Consider the following 19,379-nt stretch of genomic DNA (forward strand, 5'->3'; position numbering starts at 1 on the left):
AATAAATATAGATGAAAGAGAAAAGTTTATTATTATAAATAAAGAAAGATGAAAAAGAAAAGTTTTTTATTAAATAAAAAAATGTGAGAAAGTGGGATGAGATAGAAAATTTTATTATTAAATAAAGATAGGTGAGAAAGTGAATTTTAGTAAAGTGAGTTTTGATAGTGGATTTGACAAAAATAACCTTAAAGTTGTAAAGGAAAAAATTTGGAAGAAAATTAGGTATGGGTAGTTAAGTAACTTTGGTAGTACTTTATTTTCATATATTGTTAGTAGAGTAGATTAATGAAATTCATTAAACTTAAGTAAAAAACAACTTTTCCACAGTTTTTCTCACAAAACTTGAACTCGTGATCTTTTGTAAAGAGAGAGAATTAAGCTCATTGTCACTTGAACAAAAGAAATTAGTAGATCAATTTAGACTTTATTTCATCTTAAACTGAAACTGAATAATCAACACTGTGATCATTTGATACTTGGAGTTGTAGATTGCTCTATCATATCATGTTTCAAAACCAGCAATTTTGAGTCATTCGTTTACAATTTCTAAGATAACGAAATAACGGCCTTACACATCTTACCAAGGCCTGAATATTTGGTTGGACAACAGCAACTGATTGGCTCCACTCCAAACGACAAAATAGTGGAAAATCTTTAATTCAATATGTAGTGCTTCTCATACTCACTCACGGGTTCATTTGCATATAAAAAAAAAGATAACTGATTAGACTTCTATGATGTCCAAGGATGATATTGTCCCATGTCATAGGCATATAGATATAAGATGGACCCTTGAGAGAACCAATAACAATGACAAGAAAAGATCAAGCTTGTACTAAGCCATCTGATGCCTCAAACAAATGCCACTAAAACTAATGTATAACAAAAATGGATGAGTATTATGTAACACACTACATGCCACCAAGAGAATTGTTAACAAGTCTAATTTCAATTCAGGTGGCATTACCAATTGCAATTCCATCTACATCGCTAATTTGCCATTGAATTAAGGTATTCAATTTATAATTGAGATGAAAAGATAGGCAAAGGAAGAAGAGAGGGAGAAGAAAATGAAAAGGGGAAGAAAGAGAAGGTAATGAATGAAAATCTAAAACAAATTGAAAGACATTTTTGTAAAATCGGGGTGTAACTAATATAATAAAGGGTTAAATTAAATATATTTTTGTGTTTATAGATATGTCAACTTTTCGTTTTAGTCCCTTTAAAAAATTTCATCAACTTTTACTCTCTCAAAAGTTTTTCATCTTTACTTTGGTCCCTCATTTAAAATAAACTCATATATAGAATTCATATTTTTGAATAAAATTTTGCAAAAAAAATTATAATATTATAAGAATCTCTCAAAAAAAATTAGAATTTTTTTAACAAAACATGAATTAAATATGAATTTTTATATTTTTAGCGGTTAAAAATTCATATTTAATTTATATTTGGTTAAAAAATTCTCATCTTTTTTTTGGAGAGAATTTTGCAATATTATACGCATTTCTTCAAAATTTTATTAAAAAATACAAAAATTGACTTAAAAATAGGAACTCTAAGTATCTCTGGAAAAAAAAATAGGAACTCTAAGTAGTGATTGAAAATTTTATAGAGACTAAATGTTGAAGAAAAATATTAGAGGGATTAAAACAAAAAGTTGGTATATTTATAAATACCGAAAATATATTTAACCCTATAATAAATCATATAATTATGTTGAAACAATTCTCAAACACTTGAAATCATTGCTGAAAAATTTATATACAGAAGTCTCCTACTATCATACTTATTTCTAATCCTACTTAACATTATCATACTTATTACTAATCCTACTTAACATTGCATCCCTAGATGGAAAACCCTAACCCTACTTATTTGGGCGCCAAAACTTATTAGGTTTATTACACTTAACTTCCATCTACTTTGCACACTTCACAACACGATTTTGAATTTTAAATCATCACATTAATGATAATTACAACATTTAATTACTAAAATGTATGAAACTTCTATTATAACAGTGAATGTTGTGATAAATTTGTCGTGTTCCACATCATTATATTTGATTGTTTATGTTGAACATAATATAAGTGTCATATACTATAGTTTAACATGTAAATAACACCATAAATATCAATTGTTAAAAAATATAAATCTTCAACTCTAATAGACTCGTGCGATAGCATGGGTGAAGAGTCTAGTTCATTCTAAATTACAAAACCACTTGGAATTTCTATCTTCATTCTAAATCGCAAACCCCTGAACAGAAGGCTCAGACGTCGTCGCACACTACTCTTCTTCTATCTTCAATGGACAACGCATATTGTCAAAGTTAGAGAAGCCACATACGAGAAACTCAATCATCATTTAGTTTATTGTCATGTCACAATTATGGTTAGTTATGTGTTCAGTGCAAAGAAATCGTGTTCTATTTTTATGTTCATTTAGTTTCATTTTCTTAATTTGTAGAATCGTGAATCATTATTAAGATCAAGGATTTTGTTAGGGTGTTATGATTTTCTCTTTTTTTTTTTCTCGTTTGTTTTAATAAAGAATTGTTTGCTTAATCTTTACATAAATGGGTATGCAAATGTTCACCGAAATGCTTTGACCAAAACTTCAAAAGTATACTGAAATTACAGGAATGTATGAACATTTGTGACATTCCTGCAATTAATGTCAAAGTTACTTTTGACACTGAGTTCTCTTAGTTTCAACTAAGCTAATTGACTCGTTTTGTTCTTCAACGTTTTCATCTTTGGTTAAAAAGAAACTTTTAAAAGAAAAAAACAAAACAGGGCCCAGACCAATTGTTTTTGTTCTCTAACATACTTATTTCTAATCCTACTTAACATTGCAGCCTAAATGGAAAACCCTAACCCTACTTATTTGATTTGCACACTTCACAACACGATTTTGAATTTCAAATCATCACATTAATGACAATTACAACATTTAATTACTAAAATGTATGAAATTTCTACCATAACAGTTAATTATTAAAATGTATGAAACTTCTATCGTGTTGTTGTTGTATGCATGTCTTGAAAAAAAAAACACAAGCAAACAAATAAGTACTTTTGGAAAATTAATTAAACTTAACAAACGACTGGATTGCCACATTGTTGGCATTTGTGTATATAGAAGAAGTAGAATACAAGGTTTTCACTCTACCATCATAAACATTAAACACAAGCAAACATGTATCAAACTCAGCATGATACAAATCAACACATGTATAAAAGGAATTTCAGTGAACATTTTTTGAAGCATTGGTTTCTTGGAGGATATAATATATCATAAACCAAGCACAAATGTATATATCTTGGTAGAACTGTAGGAGTATTTGTACCGTTTGAAGGATAATTGTTTCTAGCAACTCATTTTCTAGATACTCTTAAATTTGCAACTGCTTGTTAATAAAATTCTTTGACTAATTAAATTTATCACATGCGTTGTTGTATGCATGTCTTGAAAAAATGACAAAAAAACACAAGCAAACAAATAAGTACTTTTAGAAAATTAATTAATCTTAACAAACGACTGGATTGCGACATTTTTGGCATTTGGTGTATATAGATGAAGTAGGATACAACACTTTCACTCTAAAATTTGGATTTGCATGGTTAATCTTGTAATAGGCATTGGGATTCTTAAGAACTCATAACATGCTCACAAGTACCCCTTCCCTTGCTACCCTAACAATCAAGAACTTGATGTCACAATCTTCATATTCACTCATCCACACACACACACACCCCTATTTGGAGTTTGTAATCTTTTCTCTTCAATTTCATTTGTTTAATTTTCTTGACATGTAGATAGGTGTAGGCAGGGGCAGCAAAACAAGCTTGACTCGTCGGGTCTCCCGTTATTTTTAGTTGACTAAGCCAAAAGTTTGGTCACTGAAATTGATTCGGTTTGTCTGTCCTGTTTTTGAGACCGCACACACACACACAAGATTAGAGTCTAAACACCTTCATATATAGTTTTCAACTGATAAATGCCGAGATTATGACAGTATTTTTCGTGGTTACAACCATTCGAATTTGGGATATTTTCTTGGGGTAAAATGTAGGTATTTGTTACTCTCTCTATTTTCTTGGGGTAAAAGTTTTCTGCAGGTATTTGTTACTCTCTAGAAAAAGACTTCTTTTGTAAAAGGTCATTTTCTTGCGTAATTTATAAAACTTTATTATAACGTATAAACTTATGTACTGCAAATAACTCATTGACGGCAACGTTCCCTCAAAAAAAAAAAAAAAACTCATGGACGGCAACGTATTTACCCAAAATATTTTAAATTTTAGGGTTAATAGGCTTTTACCCCCCCTGTAATATAGGTGACTTTTGATTTTGCCCCCTAGGAAATTTTTTTTTTAGATTCCGTCCTCGTAAAATGAAGATTCTTTGGTTTTGCCCCCTGAGCCAGTTGAGTCAGCAGAATCTCCTACGTGGCACGCGACGTCAGCAGATTCTGCTGACGTGGCGCGCTGACTGTATAATTATTTTTATTTTTTATTTTTTTATTGGGGTACACGTGGCATTTTTGTTTTTTTTTTTAAAAAAATAATTAAAAAAAATATTAAAAAATTCTGGAAAATTGAAAAATTAATAAAAAAAATTTAAAAAAATTTAAAAATTCTGGAAAAATTAAAAATTAATAAAAAAATTGAAAAAAATATTATAAAAATCTGGAAAATCTAAAAAATTAATAAAAAAATCTGGAAAAATCAAAAATTAATAAAAAAATTCTGGAAAAATGAAAAATCAATAAAACAATTGAAAAAAATATTAAAAAATTATGGAAAATTGAAAAATTAATAAAAATTGAAAAAAACTGAAAAAATTAAAAAAATCTGGAAAATTTACGAAATTTTTATAAAATCTTTTTCGAAATTAAAAAATTCAAAAAAATTTACGAAATTTTGAAGATTAAAAAAAAAATTCTTGAACTTAATTTTTAAAATAAAAAAAATTAGATAATGTTATTTTTTCGATTTTTTATAATTTTAATTTAATTTGGGTTTTTTTTGAAATTTTTGTATAATTTTTTCGAAATATATTAAGAGTCTTTGAAAATTCAAAATAAAAGTCTGCAATTTTTTAATTTTTGAAAAAAATCTGATTATTTTTCTGTTTTTTAAGATTTTTAAAATCTAACTTTTTTTTCGATTTTTTAAATTTTTGAATTTTTCTGGTTTTTCAAAAAAAATTTAGAATTCTTTTCTAAATTTAAATTTTTTGAAAAAAAACTGAAATTAAGATGTTGAAAAAAAACACAAAAATCATCTTCATATCCATTCGAAAAAATTAAAAAATTGAATTTTTAGTGAAAAGCTATTACATAAAAACAGAAGAGGGATTGAATAGCGAGTGAATGGCAAGTGAAGGAGGAAAAACATGAATTGAGAATCTAAAATTGCAGCAATATGAAAATGAAAACAACTCCATTGCAGCAGCTTGCATAGTTGAAGATGTTAATTCCAGATTTGTTCATCGACATGCTTCATACTCCCTTTTCACAATTCAAATCATATTGGAATCTCATGAAATTAGAAAACCCAGTAAGATTTAATGGATGCAGAAGGTGAAGGATGGAAGATGATGAAATTGAAATGGATGAAGCAACACCAAAATCGAAGAAGAAGAAGAAGAAGAAGAGATATGTTTTAAATTTCATGATTTTTGTGTTTTTTTTCCTTTTTTAAAAAAATTCTGGAACTTAATTTTAAATAATAAAATCTGAATTTTTTTCTGATTTTTTAAATTTTTTTTAAAAAAATATGACATTTTTTAAAAAATTGAATTTTGAATTTTTTTCTGATTTTTTAAAATTTTTTATTTTAAAAAAAAAATAATTATAAATGACGTGTAAAATAATTAAAAAATGTATTTGAATTTTTTTTATTTTCTCTGAATTAATATTTTTTATTAATTTTTCATTTTTCCAGATTTTTTTATTTATTTTTAGATTTTCCAGATTTTTTTAGTATTTTTTTTTCAATTTTTTTATTAATTTTTAATTTTTCCAGAATTTTTCAATTGTTTTATTGATTTTTCATTTTTCCAGAATTTTTTAATTTTTTTTTCAATTTTTTTATTAATTTTTGATTTTTCCAGATTTTTTTATTAATTTTTAGATTTTCCAGATTTTTTTTAATTTTTTTTATTAATTTTTAATTTTTCCAGATTTTTTTAATTTTTTTTATTAATTTTTCAATTTTCCAGAATTTTTTAATATTTTTTTTAATTATTTAAAAAAAAACAAACAAAAATGCCACGTGTACCCCAATAAAAAAATAAAAATAATTATACAGTCAGCGCGCCACGTCAGCAGAATCTGCTGACGTCGCGTGCCACGTAGGAGATTCTGCTGACTCAACTGGCTCAGGGGGCAAAACCAAAGAATCTTCATTTTACGAGGACGGAATCTAAAAAAAAATTTCCTAGGGGGCAAAATCAAAAGTCACCTATATTACAGGGGGGTAAAAGCCTATTAACCCTAAATTTTATAACATGAGGCAGCTTCGAAAAATAACAATAACATTAAGAATTGTAATAAAAAACTAACAAATGAACTTATTAATCATCAAGTTCAAGGCCGTTCTTTGGGAAGTGCAAAGAGCTCAATCGAGCTGGGCCTCCCAAAGTGATGGGCTTCAAGAAAAAAATTATTGCTCAATATCCCCACCCCCACTCAAAAAAGAAAAATGAACATGTTTCAATTTCTAAGTAAAAAATCATGTTCCATGTTTCTATTTCTAAGTTAAAAAACACGACTTTAGTAAAAATAATTGCTAAGTTTGATTTTTGTGGCTAATAATCATTATACGATTGTTATTTTCAATTTAAATAGAAGATTAATCTTTTAAAAAAAATTGTAGGTTTTTTTTATTAGGGGCCTATTTTTACTATGAGAGCCGAGCCTCCAGTTTCATAGGGACGGCCCTGATCAAATTTTTAGTACCACAAATTCTAGTCGTTGAACTTATTCGAACATTCCTCAAAATTTGCCTAGTAATAAAAATAAAATTTCCAAATCAATTGAATTTTTGAATGTCGACCATCCGATTTTTTTTTGGTAGATAGACGAAATGACAAAGTCATTATAAACTCACAAACACAAGTGGAGCTACCAGGGTTCGAACCAGTGGCGGAGCCAGACAAAAAATTATGGGGTGGCCGCAATCAAAATAAACTAAAATATATAAATCATATAATATAAAATACGACCCATTTCGGTTTCGTTCAACAAAAAATCAAGTGATTTGTAACTAACTAGCAACATTACTCATTTACTCTAATATTCAAATTTGATAACTAACAATACATTATACATGATTAATGATTTGTAACTATTTCCAAAAGCAAATAACAGTGCTGTAATATCAACTACTAAAGTCTAACTAGCAACACAAACACAATTTCGATTCCCTACTCAAACTCTGCAATATTTCCAAAATCAAATTTGATTCCCTATTCTCCATCAAAACAGTTTCAATTTCAATTTTTGTAATTCAGTTTTGATTTCCCCCATTTTGTTTTGACTAGGGTTATGGAAAATTGAAGGTGAAACCAAATAAAAAACCAAATTCAACACCAAACAAGATAGTAGGATTCGAAAATCAAAGTGAAAATATGAAATTAGTAGGATTTTCACTTACAGTTGTCAATTAGGGTTTGTGCCTTTGTGGAGAGATGGAGTCGGAGAAGGACGAAATAGATACTGAGAGATGAATTTGAGTGAACCGTGAGCGACGGAAGGATCAGAAAAGGGAAGTGTGACGCGTTCTGGGTGGTGAATGAAGGTCCATGGAGCCTGAGGGAGAGTGAGATGAGATGCGTTCTCTGTCGCCAGAGAGAAGAAGAAAAGAACGCGATGCTTCAGAAAAAAGTGAGTGTGGGCCACTTGTAATTTTCATTTGAGTAAGGGATAGTATGGTAATTTCTGTATATATAAAAAAAATAAAAAATAAAAAAGAATGGGGTGGCCGTGGCCTCCCCTTGTCCTTGAGTGGCTCCGCCACTGGTTCGAACTCCGGTCATAGTGTCCGGTCTAACAATTTCGGCATTTTACCGATTGAGCTAAGACTTATGGACAACCATCCGAAAATTTACGTTCCATTAATCGGATAACAAGTCTTACGGGTATGATTTATTCAATCATGAATATATGTACATTCAAAATTCACGTTCTCAAAGTCTCTTCGTGAAGCAGAAAGCAAAATAGAAGTTTCATGAAGCGAAAAAACAAAGAAAAAACAGGAATTAGCCAATGTCCAAACAGAGAAAGAGGGTTTGGCCACAAACTATGTTGGTGTCTTTCTATGGAAGGAAAGCTTCAATGACATGTTTAATTTTCAAGCTTTGAGATAATGAAGAAATATAGAAAGATGTTAAACAAATGAAATTGAAGAGAAAAGATTACAAACTCCAAATAGGGTGTGTATGTGGATGAGTGAATATGAAGATTGTGAAAGTAAGTTCTTCCTTGTTAGGGTAGCAAGGGAAGGGGTAATTGTGAGCATGTTCTGAGTTCTCAAGAATCCCACATCGACTAACACGGAAATTAACCTAAGGAGGCTATAATTAATCCATGGGTCATGTTAACTTGTGCCCTAAGGCCACATGTTAAATAACCCAAAAAAAAGCAACTTTGCATTGAAAATCATAATATTTTAGGGTCTTGTTAACCAGCGCCCCCGGGGCACTGGTTAAGGAGGCAAATATAGTAATATTTGCCTTAAAAGTTGTGTAATTAATGCATTAAAAAATTAAAAAATGTCTTTTTTTATTTTCACTTTCTTCTTTCAGCTTCCTTAACCAGTGCCCCGGGGGCACTCGTTAACATTTTCCAATATTTTAACATTTAAGAAGTCAATTGCACGACTTTTGATACATATATTTCTATAAGGAGTTTTTTAACATGTGCCCTTGATGGCACAAGTTAACATTTGCCTTAATGTATTTTATTCAAATTGCTAATCTATTATTAGCTTATTTAATAAGCTTATATACCGATACAAACACGATTTTTTCTATTCACACCCCATAAATTTCTGGCTACACCCAAATTTTCTTAAAAGTTTTGGATAATACCAAAATTGTCCTTTTATATAAATTTTCTTAAAATCTTGATTTCATTCATTGTCACTCTAAAATTTCACCCTCTTTCACCCACAAACGATCAAACAATCCTGATGTTCAGTCAATCTCTATGGAAGATTAAAGAGTGAACAAAACATCTTTCATCCATACTCGATTGCATATAAGTAAGTGAATTTTTTTTTTCTTCAAGAATGCTAGTTTCAATTTTCTTGTTAAACTGCATTGTACGCGGTTTCAATTTTACATTATTTAGGTTAACTTAAATTCAGTTTAAGTAGGTTCATGTAAACTTAGTTTACATAACCTACTTAAACTGAGTTTACATGACCTACATAAACTGAGTTTAAGTCTGTACACTTAAACTTATTTTACAGGACCTATTTAAACTAAGTTTACATGTACATACTTAAACTGAGATTGAGATTGTGTAGAATCATTGAACAAGGTTGAACTTTTAGATGTACACTTAAACTCAGTTTAGAGTCTAATCAAGTCTTCTCCATCGTTTATCTCAATTTCAAAAGTTTTTTTTTTTTTTTGTAAATGGACATCAAAGAATAAAATACTGACGCACTCAGCGACATAATCGAAGAAGAAAATGTTTACGTGGTTAGCAATGGAATGGAACTTGAAAACACACAAGAAAAACATAATCGATTGAAGAACACAAATTGCTAACCTTATTTGCTTCGAAATTTCTTTGAAATCTTGCACAGAAGTGATAAATCTGCTTGAAGAATTATGGTTTTGGAAGAGGAAAGACGAAAGAGAGGTTTTGGGGTGTAACCAAGAAAGAAAGAAAGAAGAGACTTTTTGAAAATTAAATTTTACGCAAGGATAATTTTGACATTTTAAGGTGTAACCAGAATTACATAAGGTGTAATTAGAAAAACTCTGTAAACACTCCTTGAGAGCGCTTATTAAAAACAAGTTATCACATTTCCATAAGCTTTCATGATTATTTATGAAAAATGACTTGTAACTTAAATGACAACATTTGCTTTTATTTTTCCCTCAAAAAACAGTTTGCTTTTATTTTATCTTTTATCCCTTAGTCTAAATGCTTATTAGGTCATGCTATCATTAACCCTAATTTTTCCCTCTAATAACCTGTCATTAATTGCTAATCCCACATAACCATAATATTTTTCCCTCCTATTCCATTGCCTATTTGAATTTGATTTTTTTTCTTCCTCTCATGTGTTGCGGCCCAGCAGAAGCATTCTTAGTAGAATTATTTTTCTCTCATGCATCAATTTACCCTTTCATCACATAGATCTCTCTCTTCTTCTCTTCCTCTATTTCTCTTTTCGTTTCATTTCTCTCCAAATTTCATTCCCAATGAGAATTCTCATTTTCCTATCTCTCACTACCCTTCTCTTCTTCTCCTCCTTCACCCACATTCTATGCAAAGATGATATCGATGAAGATCTCAGTTTCCTAGACGAACCAGAGGCTGATCAAACCACCACCACCATCATGACAGATTTCTCCGGTTACGAAGATTCAGAAACCTACCAACCCCCTCAATTCGACGAAAAAGACGTCGTCGTTTTGAATGATACAATACAAACTTCACTGACGTAGTCAACAAAAACCGATTCGTTTTGGTTGAATTCTACGCACCATGGTGTGGTCATTGTCAAGCATTAGCACCGGAATACGCCGCTGCTGCAACTGAATTGAAGGATGAAAATGTCATTTTAGCGAAACTTGATGCGACTGAAGATAATGAAGTTGCTCAGAAATTTGATGTTCAGGGTTTTCCCACTATTCTTTTCTTCATTGATGGTGTTCATAAGAGTTATACTAATCAAAGAACAAAGTAATAATCTTTCATATTTGAATTTTCTCTTTCAATTATTGAAATTTTATTCAATTTTATTTGTGAGTTTTTCTTTTTTGATTGTGATGCAGAGAAGCTATTGTGACATGGATTAAGAAGAAGACGGGACCTGGTATTCTTCCTTGGATGATGCTAAAACAATATTGTCTTCTGAAACCAAAGTTGTTTTGGGTTTCCTCAATTCATAACATCAAATGGGTTCATGTTCCTGTGATCAAAATGCTTCCAAACAAAACAACCATTTCTCCAACAATTGATAATGATTCCTTTCCTTTTAATTTTTTTTGTTCCCTCCCTCTTCTCTCTATTTCACATTGCCCCTTTTATCATTTTTTTTTTTGTAGAATTATTTTTCTTTTTTTCCGTCAAGCTTGCTGTCTTGGCTCCATCATGGTTGACTATGTTTTTTCAGGAAAGCTGTTTCTCTCTCTTCCTCTTTGCAATGATGCTACGCTTCTTTGGGGTGTAGGTTTATTTGTGGTACTGCTGTGTCAAGTTTTTTCTAAAAACAATTGCTTTTGGTTTGTCTCATGAGTGTCATTGGATTTGCAGTTAGCATATCTTTTTTCTTTTCTTTGTCTGTCTTTTGGTTATCTTTTGTAGGTGCAAAAGAGAAGAAGGCATAGCCCTACCCCACATTCTGTTGCATGAAATGGAGAAGTGATGATGCTATTGTATTATAACCACCAATGGCTGTTTTGGTTGTGTGGGATTATAAGGGGATGCATTGTTCTCAATAGACATAGGTGTATTGATATTTACCTTTGTATGCTTGAAGTGTATTGTGCCTTGATTTGTGGCAAATGTTTTCATCTGGGTGTAATTTGTCCATGATTTCACATTGATTTGTAAATGGGTCATCAATAGTTGTTTGATGCATTGAAGATAATGTGATATGACGTTTAGGATATTTTTTTTGTTACATCGTTTATGATATATTTATGCTTACTTTATGAATTTGTTCTAAACTAATGATAATTGAAAGGGTATATTTAAAAAATTGGTTAAAGCTTCCTTAAAAAAAAAAAATTTGGTTAAAGCTAGACAGTAATTTTAAACATTTTGTTTATGCATCTCTTATAAGGTTCAATGTAAGATGCAAATATTGCCTAACCAACACAGTATCATATTCAACTTTTTAAATATCTGCATCATCATAATTTGATTTTAACTGATGTACTTGCATATTTTTAAAAATAAATTAAACTCAATTTACACAGTTATATTACTATTTTATATTTTAAAGTTTGAGCTTGAGAGTAAGGCAAACAACACATTCTTTAACCACCATTTTTATATTATTTTTTTACTATTTTTTTAATTAACCACTAAACCATATGTGATTAACCACTTATCTAATGCTTATCTCATCGATCAGGGTTTATTTAAGACAGCACTATTTATTTAACATGAACTTTCCCGTGCATCGCAAGGTGGAAAATACGTGTTGGAGGGTAAAATAATATCTGGTAGTAGTGTTGTAGAAAAAGTATTTATACCGCGATTATCTCTATCACCTTCAGACATCCGAGTTCCTTTCAAGTTTCAAAAACCACGGTTCCCTTTAGTGGTCTCATTTGTCACGACTATTAACAAGAGTCAGGTGCAATCATTGCGACATGTGGGTTATTCCTCTCAACGTCTGTATTTTCACATTGACAGCTATATGTTGTTGTATCTAGAGTTACATCTAGAGAAGGACTTAAAATATTGATAGATAATGAAGATATTGATGTGACATCTAACTTCGTGCACAAAGAAGTATTTCGAAATATACAATACTCTTTAATATATGTTACATTGTCTTTAAACTCTTTTCATCTTTTAGTTGTAACATTATTATTCTGTAATAGAATATTATGCTATGTTGGTTTCTTTCGTGACTCCGAAAAAAAGTTTATGTTTTTTGATTTTTTACATTTCATTACGACATATTTTGTTTTAGGGTCATGTTAACTTGTGTCATAAGGGCATAAGTTAAGAAACTAAAAATGGAATTAAAAAATAACTTTTGCATTGAAAAGACAAAATTTCAAACTTTTAACATATTGAATGCACAATTTCCAAGAAAAAATTTCTATGTTTAGTTTCTAAACTTGTGCCCCAAGGGCACAAGTTAGCATTTCCCTTTGTTTTATTGTCTATCTGATTATCTTGGCTCATAAGACCCGTGCGCACGGGTCAAAGATCTAGTTATAAATAAAACTTATACATTAGCATTTATACTGTATAAGCCTTTAACTAGGTTGTTTATTCAAGCATGGCCTAAATCAAATCATTTATATTTACAGAATCAACAATGTGTAATCAAAACCACAATAATGAGGGATTTAATCTACGCCAAAATTTAGCTACAACTGTCTTTAGAGGCTACAACTGTCTCTACAGATACCAACATAATAACCCATAAACACCCCTCCAATTAAATACTAGGTCCAAGGCTAAACCTCCTCTACCCCTCACCAAGTATAACTTTCTATCCCTACAAAACTGTTGACTGCTTTGTCTACATATATCTGAACAGCCTGAAAACAGATTAACTTTTTAATCAAAAAAACATTTGTGAATCACAAGAATTGCATTTACAGTCAATTCCCCTCTATCAAGCTCTTCAATCTATTACGAGCCTCTTCAGAAATACTGCAAGCTTTGAATCTTCGCCTTTGGGGCGGACATGATTCAGCAAACTTTTCAACAGGAGACAAACATATAACAATCGCGGTAAGATTATCTGATGTATTTAGGCGCAATGATTCCTTGACTAGATCTCTGGCACTTTGCTGGGGGTCGCCGTGCCTTCTTAATCCACGGCGAACAAAACTAACAGCAACTTGGCTAGACATTACATCCCAAATCCCATCACACGCAATGATCAAGAATTCATCCTCTTCTGTTAATGTAACCAGTTGAACGTCTGGTTCGGCAATAAGAGGAGATGCAGCACCAAGTGGAAATTTTAAGTCCCAATCCCCAAGGGCACGGGTTACTGAGAGATAACCATTGAGATATCCGTCATCAATGAAGCCACCTAATTCCTCCACTCTCCTTCGTTCTGGTAAATAACTTGGCCTGTGATCTTTAGACATTTCAACAGCTGTACCTCTCCTACAAAGAACTGCTCGACAGTCACCAGCATTAGCAACAAGCAAATGCCTTCCGAGTACAAGTGCAGTCAGTGCTGTCGTCCCACATGAATTACTAACACTCTGCTCATCAGCCAATGCAAGATCCGCCCGTATAAAAGCTCTCCGGTGAGAATCCTCCAACTTCTCTAGAAAAAACTCATCAGTATCATATGATTGAAGCATGTCAGCATCTTCAAAAAATAATCTCATAGCATTCCTCTTGACAAAGGCAGCAGCATCAGGCCCTCCATGCCCATCAAAAACCGCATAAAACGCACTTGGCATTGGGTAGTTGGACACAAATCCAAGGTGGCAAGCTAGATCATCTATCTGAATGTGTTCATCATCCATTGATCCCCGTGGTCCGATATCAGTATAGCTACCAGAATGCACGTTCGGGATAAACATCTTTGCAGGGGTCTCCAATATGGAATCTTTAATGATCTCAGGGCAACTCACAGCCTAATACACAAAAACATGCAGTCAGCACAACATTAAAGCAATGTACTAAGAAACAGTTTGGAATAACAAATTTACTAAAATAGTAGTTTGAAGAAGTTGGAATAACGAATATACTAAAATTGCAGCAAGCTAATTCAATTGAAATTGATGCCAACAAATGAATGCAACATAAATTAAACTAAAACACCCGATTCAAAATTCTAGTTAAAAAATTCAGGTTCACCAATCACAAAAAACATCATACTAATATTGGGTCTTCCCCACAATTACCAAACAAACAAAAATCATAAATCCTAGTTCAAATCAAAATTAAACTAGAGGAAATTTACAACACCCAATTCATAATTGAAGTTCCAAATTCAGTTTCAACAATCTCAGCAAACATCACATGAGTATTAGACTTCCCCACAATTATCAAACAAACAAAACTCATAAAGCCTAATTCAAAATTGAAATTAAACTAGGGAAAATTTATAGCTAAATCCATACTGATGATTAACACCAATTTACCCACAAATTTAAGATCAAGCTTCAACAACTAATAACCTAAAAGGGTCACGGAAAAACCAATTTTTTAACCAAATAAAACAAAACAAGTGTATGAATTCAATTACAATCAAAATACACACCGAAAGGTGAAAATATGAATTGAATTGAAATAGAGAGAGAGAATAAGAGAAAAGGCTTACATGTGCAAAGATTGGAAGAGAAGAGGTAGGAGGAGAGGTGGGAGAAACATCAACCTTGACGTTGTGTTCTTGAGTAACGCAAAGATGATACTTGACATCTAACATAGAAATGCTCTGTTGACATATAAATTCGGTTTCGGCAACCATCTTCAAACGCCGTTTTGCAAAATCACTTTCTCAGAAAACAGAAGCTAAGCTATGGTTTGAAACTGGGAAATTGAATTGTTGGAATTTGGAGTTGTTTGAAATTGAAAATTGAAATTGAATGAGTAAGAAGAAATTAGGGTTTGTGTTGAGTTAGGTGTGAAGAGAGAGTTGTTTGGGGAAATAAGAAGAAGTACTTAAAAGCAAGCAAAAGGGTGAATTATGTATGAGTCGAAACGCGCTTGTGTACAAAAGTTAGTTACGTGTTTCAGGAAAAGTCTAGAATGCCCTTTATTAAATATATGTGGTCGTTGTGAAACTAGAGGGCAAGAACGGGGAATCGACACGCTTCTTTCTGTGGGCCAAGTAGATTAAACCCCGGTTCGGTTCGGTCGGTTCCTGAATCTTCCTTCCAAATTGTTTTTGCTTATTACCAAACTTAATTAACTAAAGTCGCCAACAGATTAACATGATGTAGTGCATTTTTACTCCTATTTTATTTTTATGTTGCTTTTGAGGCTAAGCTGTACACACCATTTGATTATTACATGAAGTAAATAAAAAAGGTTTACACTAACAACAAGTGCATTAAAGACATTTGTTAAAGATTTAAAAATAAAAATAAAAATAATATGTAAATTTTTTTGTTTCAATGTTTTAAATATATAATTTTCAAAATAAAATCTTTGCTTTAAATTTTGAAAGCTTTTGTTAACATTTTTCCATAAAAAGATAGAAATATTTAGGCGGTGGTGATCTTAATAAAGGTTATTTGGCAAAAATATGTTTTATTTCCATTAAGAAAATATGTTTTTTTTAATTTTTGTTTTGTTTTGTTTGTTTGTTTGTTTGTCTGTCTTTCAAAAAAAAAAATTTGTTTTGTTTGTATAAGTCTTGTGATCATAGGAGACTTTCTCGGTTAAAATTCATGATATATTTTTGTTTTTAAAATAATCATACTTGTATTGAATAAATAAATACTCACATGCAAAGGAGGATAATAACACAAGGGCATCATCATAAACATGTGAACACAAGGGCATTAAAAAAAAGAAATGTTAACGAGTGCCTCTGGGATACTCTTTAAGGACTATAAATAGCAAGTATTTATAAAAATACATGTAATCAATGCATTAGAAATTGAAATGTTTGACTTTTTTAAAGAATAATTGCTTGTTTTAATATGCTTAAAGAATACTCCGGAAGCACTCGTTAACAAGACCCTTAAAAAAAATATTTTTGAGAGGGCAAGGGCATTATTTATGTTGCCTCTCTTTAACTGTTTGTAGAATTGTACAATGGTTGGTGATTATTGCAAACAAATGGTAGCTAAAACCGGTTGCGGAAAGAGGAAAAGTCACGAGGATTCACGCTACTAAATGATTGCTAAATTTTGTGCATATTCCCTTTTAAGTTCAGCAGTTACTTCGTTTCATTATAAACACACTAACACAAGGAGGATTAGTTTTTTTGTTGGTGGATGGGGTTCGAGCCCCGGATCTTATAAATATTATGCATTGTCCATATCAATTAAGCTAAGCTCACGAGGACCACAAGGAGAATTAGTATTAGTACTTAATTTATTTTCAAATTGTAAAAAAAATACACCATCAAATTTAAATATATTTTTTGTTTATATATACCATCAAATTTAAATATATTTTTTGTTTGTATTCAAAGCCAAAAGGAGTATAGTATTTAATTGTAGGCGCACCACTTTAACATAAAGTGGTGAAAGTTTTTCATCCAAACCAACTTCAAAGTTAAGTTTATTAGCCAACAAACCTAATATGATTGTTCCTCGTTAAGCAAAGGTGGCACTTTTATGTATAATCGCAATATTTTTTAGTATGTTATCTCGTATTGTTTTTTTGAAGCAATGTTATCTCGTATTGTTGATTATGATTTCTAAAATGATGTAGAATAACTTTCTTCTTGTAGAAAAAAATCTTATTCTTATAGTTGTATAGCTTGGTGGTTACGTGTTAAACTAGTATTTGATCACATCCTTATCGTCATTTCCCAATCTAAATGTGATTTTGACTATGAGCTTTAAATTTCAACTATTAGTAGTTTGAACTAGACTAGTTTATTCAATAAAATGCCCAATACCTGAAAAAGACAAAATAATAGAATTGCTTCTCATTTAATCCCCAAAACATTTATGTTAAGTAAAAAATAAACACAACCACTTTTTACTTTATTATTGAAATGAAATGAAAAAAGGAGCAATGTGAAACATACACGTAAGTCTAAGCATAACTTGGATTTTAATCCTATTCATTCATATCATATTATTAGGTACCTTTCCGTTAGTGGTACGCTTGTCATGATCCGTTTGCGTACAAGGCATTAGTTTTGCTAATGATTCTAGCCACTAATTGTCAACTATTAAGATTATGATTAAGAAGAAGAGTAGGTGATTACACTACGACTTCCATTCAAATGCTTAAAGCCAAAACCAAACTCAAGGTTTGTCCCTAATTTTGTATGGTAGTAATATCTTTTAATCATTCACATTTTGTTTAATAAGATTTAAGCCACATGATTTGGCCACGCCTTGAGTCACCTTCTAAAATCTAAACTAAACATGTGGATCTGCTTGTTTTCTAGCCTCCACTGCATACACTTGTGATATCATGTGGATAGACCAATGTTATGCAACATAACCACTAACAAGGGATGAGAAATTCTTACATCCTCCTCCATAAGATAATTTCTCACTTCTAAGTTTTTCCTTAAAACAAATATGCCTTTTCTTTTTACGGAATAAAATGCATATGTCTAAAATGTTAAGGATGCATCTAAAATTAACGGTACCATGCTTCATATAAATAATTACTATTTTTTTTAGTAAATAGATAAATACTAGTACTTTTTTTTTTACAAGAATAAATACTAGTACCAACGTGTAAAACTTTGAATTATGATCCTCTCTCACTAAGAAAATAATGCATTAGATCTAGACTCTTGGAATATAAAAGAAGAGATTATGGATTAGGAAAAAAATGGAGAAATGTTAGTAAAGGGCTGAGATTAATGACTTGAGAAAGCATGTGAGAAAAAATTGAGAGGATAATTTTTTATTTTTTTTTGAAAGGAGAGAGGATATTTTTTTTATAAAACTCGGTTTTCTTTCTTAAATAGTAAAATAATCAATTTTTTTTTAAAAATAAAATAGTAAAATAATCATAAGACCATAAGTTAAATAGTAAAATAATCATATAAGACCATAAGGTTCCTATTAGCGCAGCAATGGTTTCTTGGTGCACAAGCAATTTCAGAAAAACTAGGGCAGGGTTTCAATGGAGAAGATGAAGTTGGTTAAAGGTGTTGATGAGTTTGTTATGATTGAGAGAGAGAGAGAGAGAGAGAGAGAGAGAGAGAGAGAGAGAGAGAGAGAGAGAGAGAGAGAGAGAATATTGAAGAAAAATTGTATTCACACATTGTTATGAAAGAGTTACAAGCATTTATATATATATATATACAATGACTTAGAGATTAAGTCTCTTGTAACTAACTATTAAATCTTTGTAACTAGCTGTTAAATCTTTGTAACAAACTAAACAATCTCTGTAACAAAACTAAACTCTTTGTAACAAACTAAACTCTTGAGTGTTTGCTAATCATGATTATGGATTAAAACACACAAACTAATACACCCCTCTTAATCCATAATCCTAACATTCAATGAGACCCAGCTTGTCTGTCAAGCAAGTGAACCTATCAATCTTCAGAGCCTTTGTGAAACCATCTGCCAATTGAGCTTCAGTAGGACAGTACTCCACTTCAATCATTCCTTTTGAGACTTGTTCCCTGATGAAGTGGAATCTGATTTCTATATGCTTGCTTCTGCCATGTGCAATTGGATTCTTTGCCAAATTGATGGCTGACCTGTTGTCAATCTTCAGTTTCAGTGGTTTCTTAACTTCACAGTTAAGTTCCTTTGTAACACCCCGTTTTCCCAACATAAAAATTGCATCATAAATCAGAGTA

General features: G+C 31.0%; 1 protein-coding gene and 1 long non-coding RNA gene across 2 annotated transcripts; one reads left to right on the forward strand and one right to left on the reverse strand.

Annotated features, from left to right (window-relative positions):
- Positions 1-10,314: 10,314 nt before the first annotated feature.
- On the forward strand, positions 10,315-11,871 carry LOC146902768 (uncharacterized). Its single transcript, XR_015024228.1, has 2 exons — positions 10,315-10,942; positions 11,035-11,871. It is a non-coding gene; the product is annotated as an uncharacterized LOC146902768 (long non-coding RNA).
- A 1,394-nt stretch (positions 11,872-13,265) lies between these two features.
- Positions 13,266-15,574, reverse strand: LOC146902769 (putative protein phosphatase 2C 13). The gene is made up of 2 exons (XM_085739408.1): positions 15,240-15,574; positions 13,266-14,550 (listed from the first exon to the last, which is right to left on the reverse strand). Exons 1-2 carry the CDS (start codon positions 15,384-15,386, stop codon positions 13,552-13,554), a joined length of 1,146 nt encoding a protein of 381 aa, XP_085595534.1. The 5' UTR covers positions 15,387-15,574; the 3' UTR covers positions 13,266-13,551.
- Positions 15,575-19,379: the final 3,805 nt, after the last annotated feature.

The sequence above is a fragment of the Medicago sativa genome, chromosome 8, assembly GCF_051527215.1.
Source record: "Medicago sativa cultivar Bolivia chromosome 8, Bolivia_mono, whole genome shotgun sequence".
In the NCBI taxonomy this organism is placed as follows: Eukaryota; Viridiplantae; Streptophyta; class Magnoliopsida; order Fabales; family Fabaceae; genus Medicago; species Medicago sativa.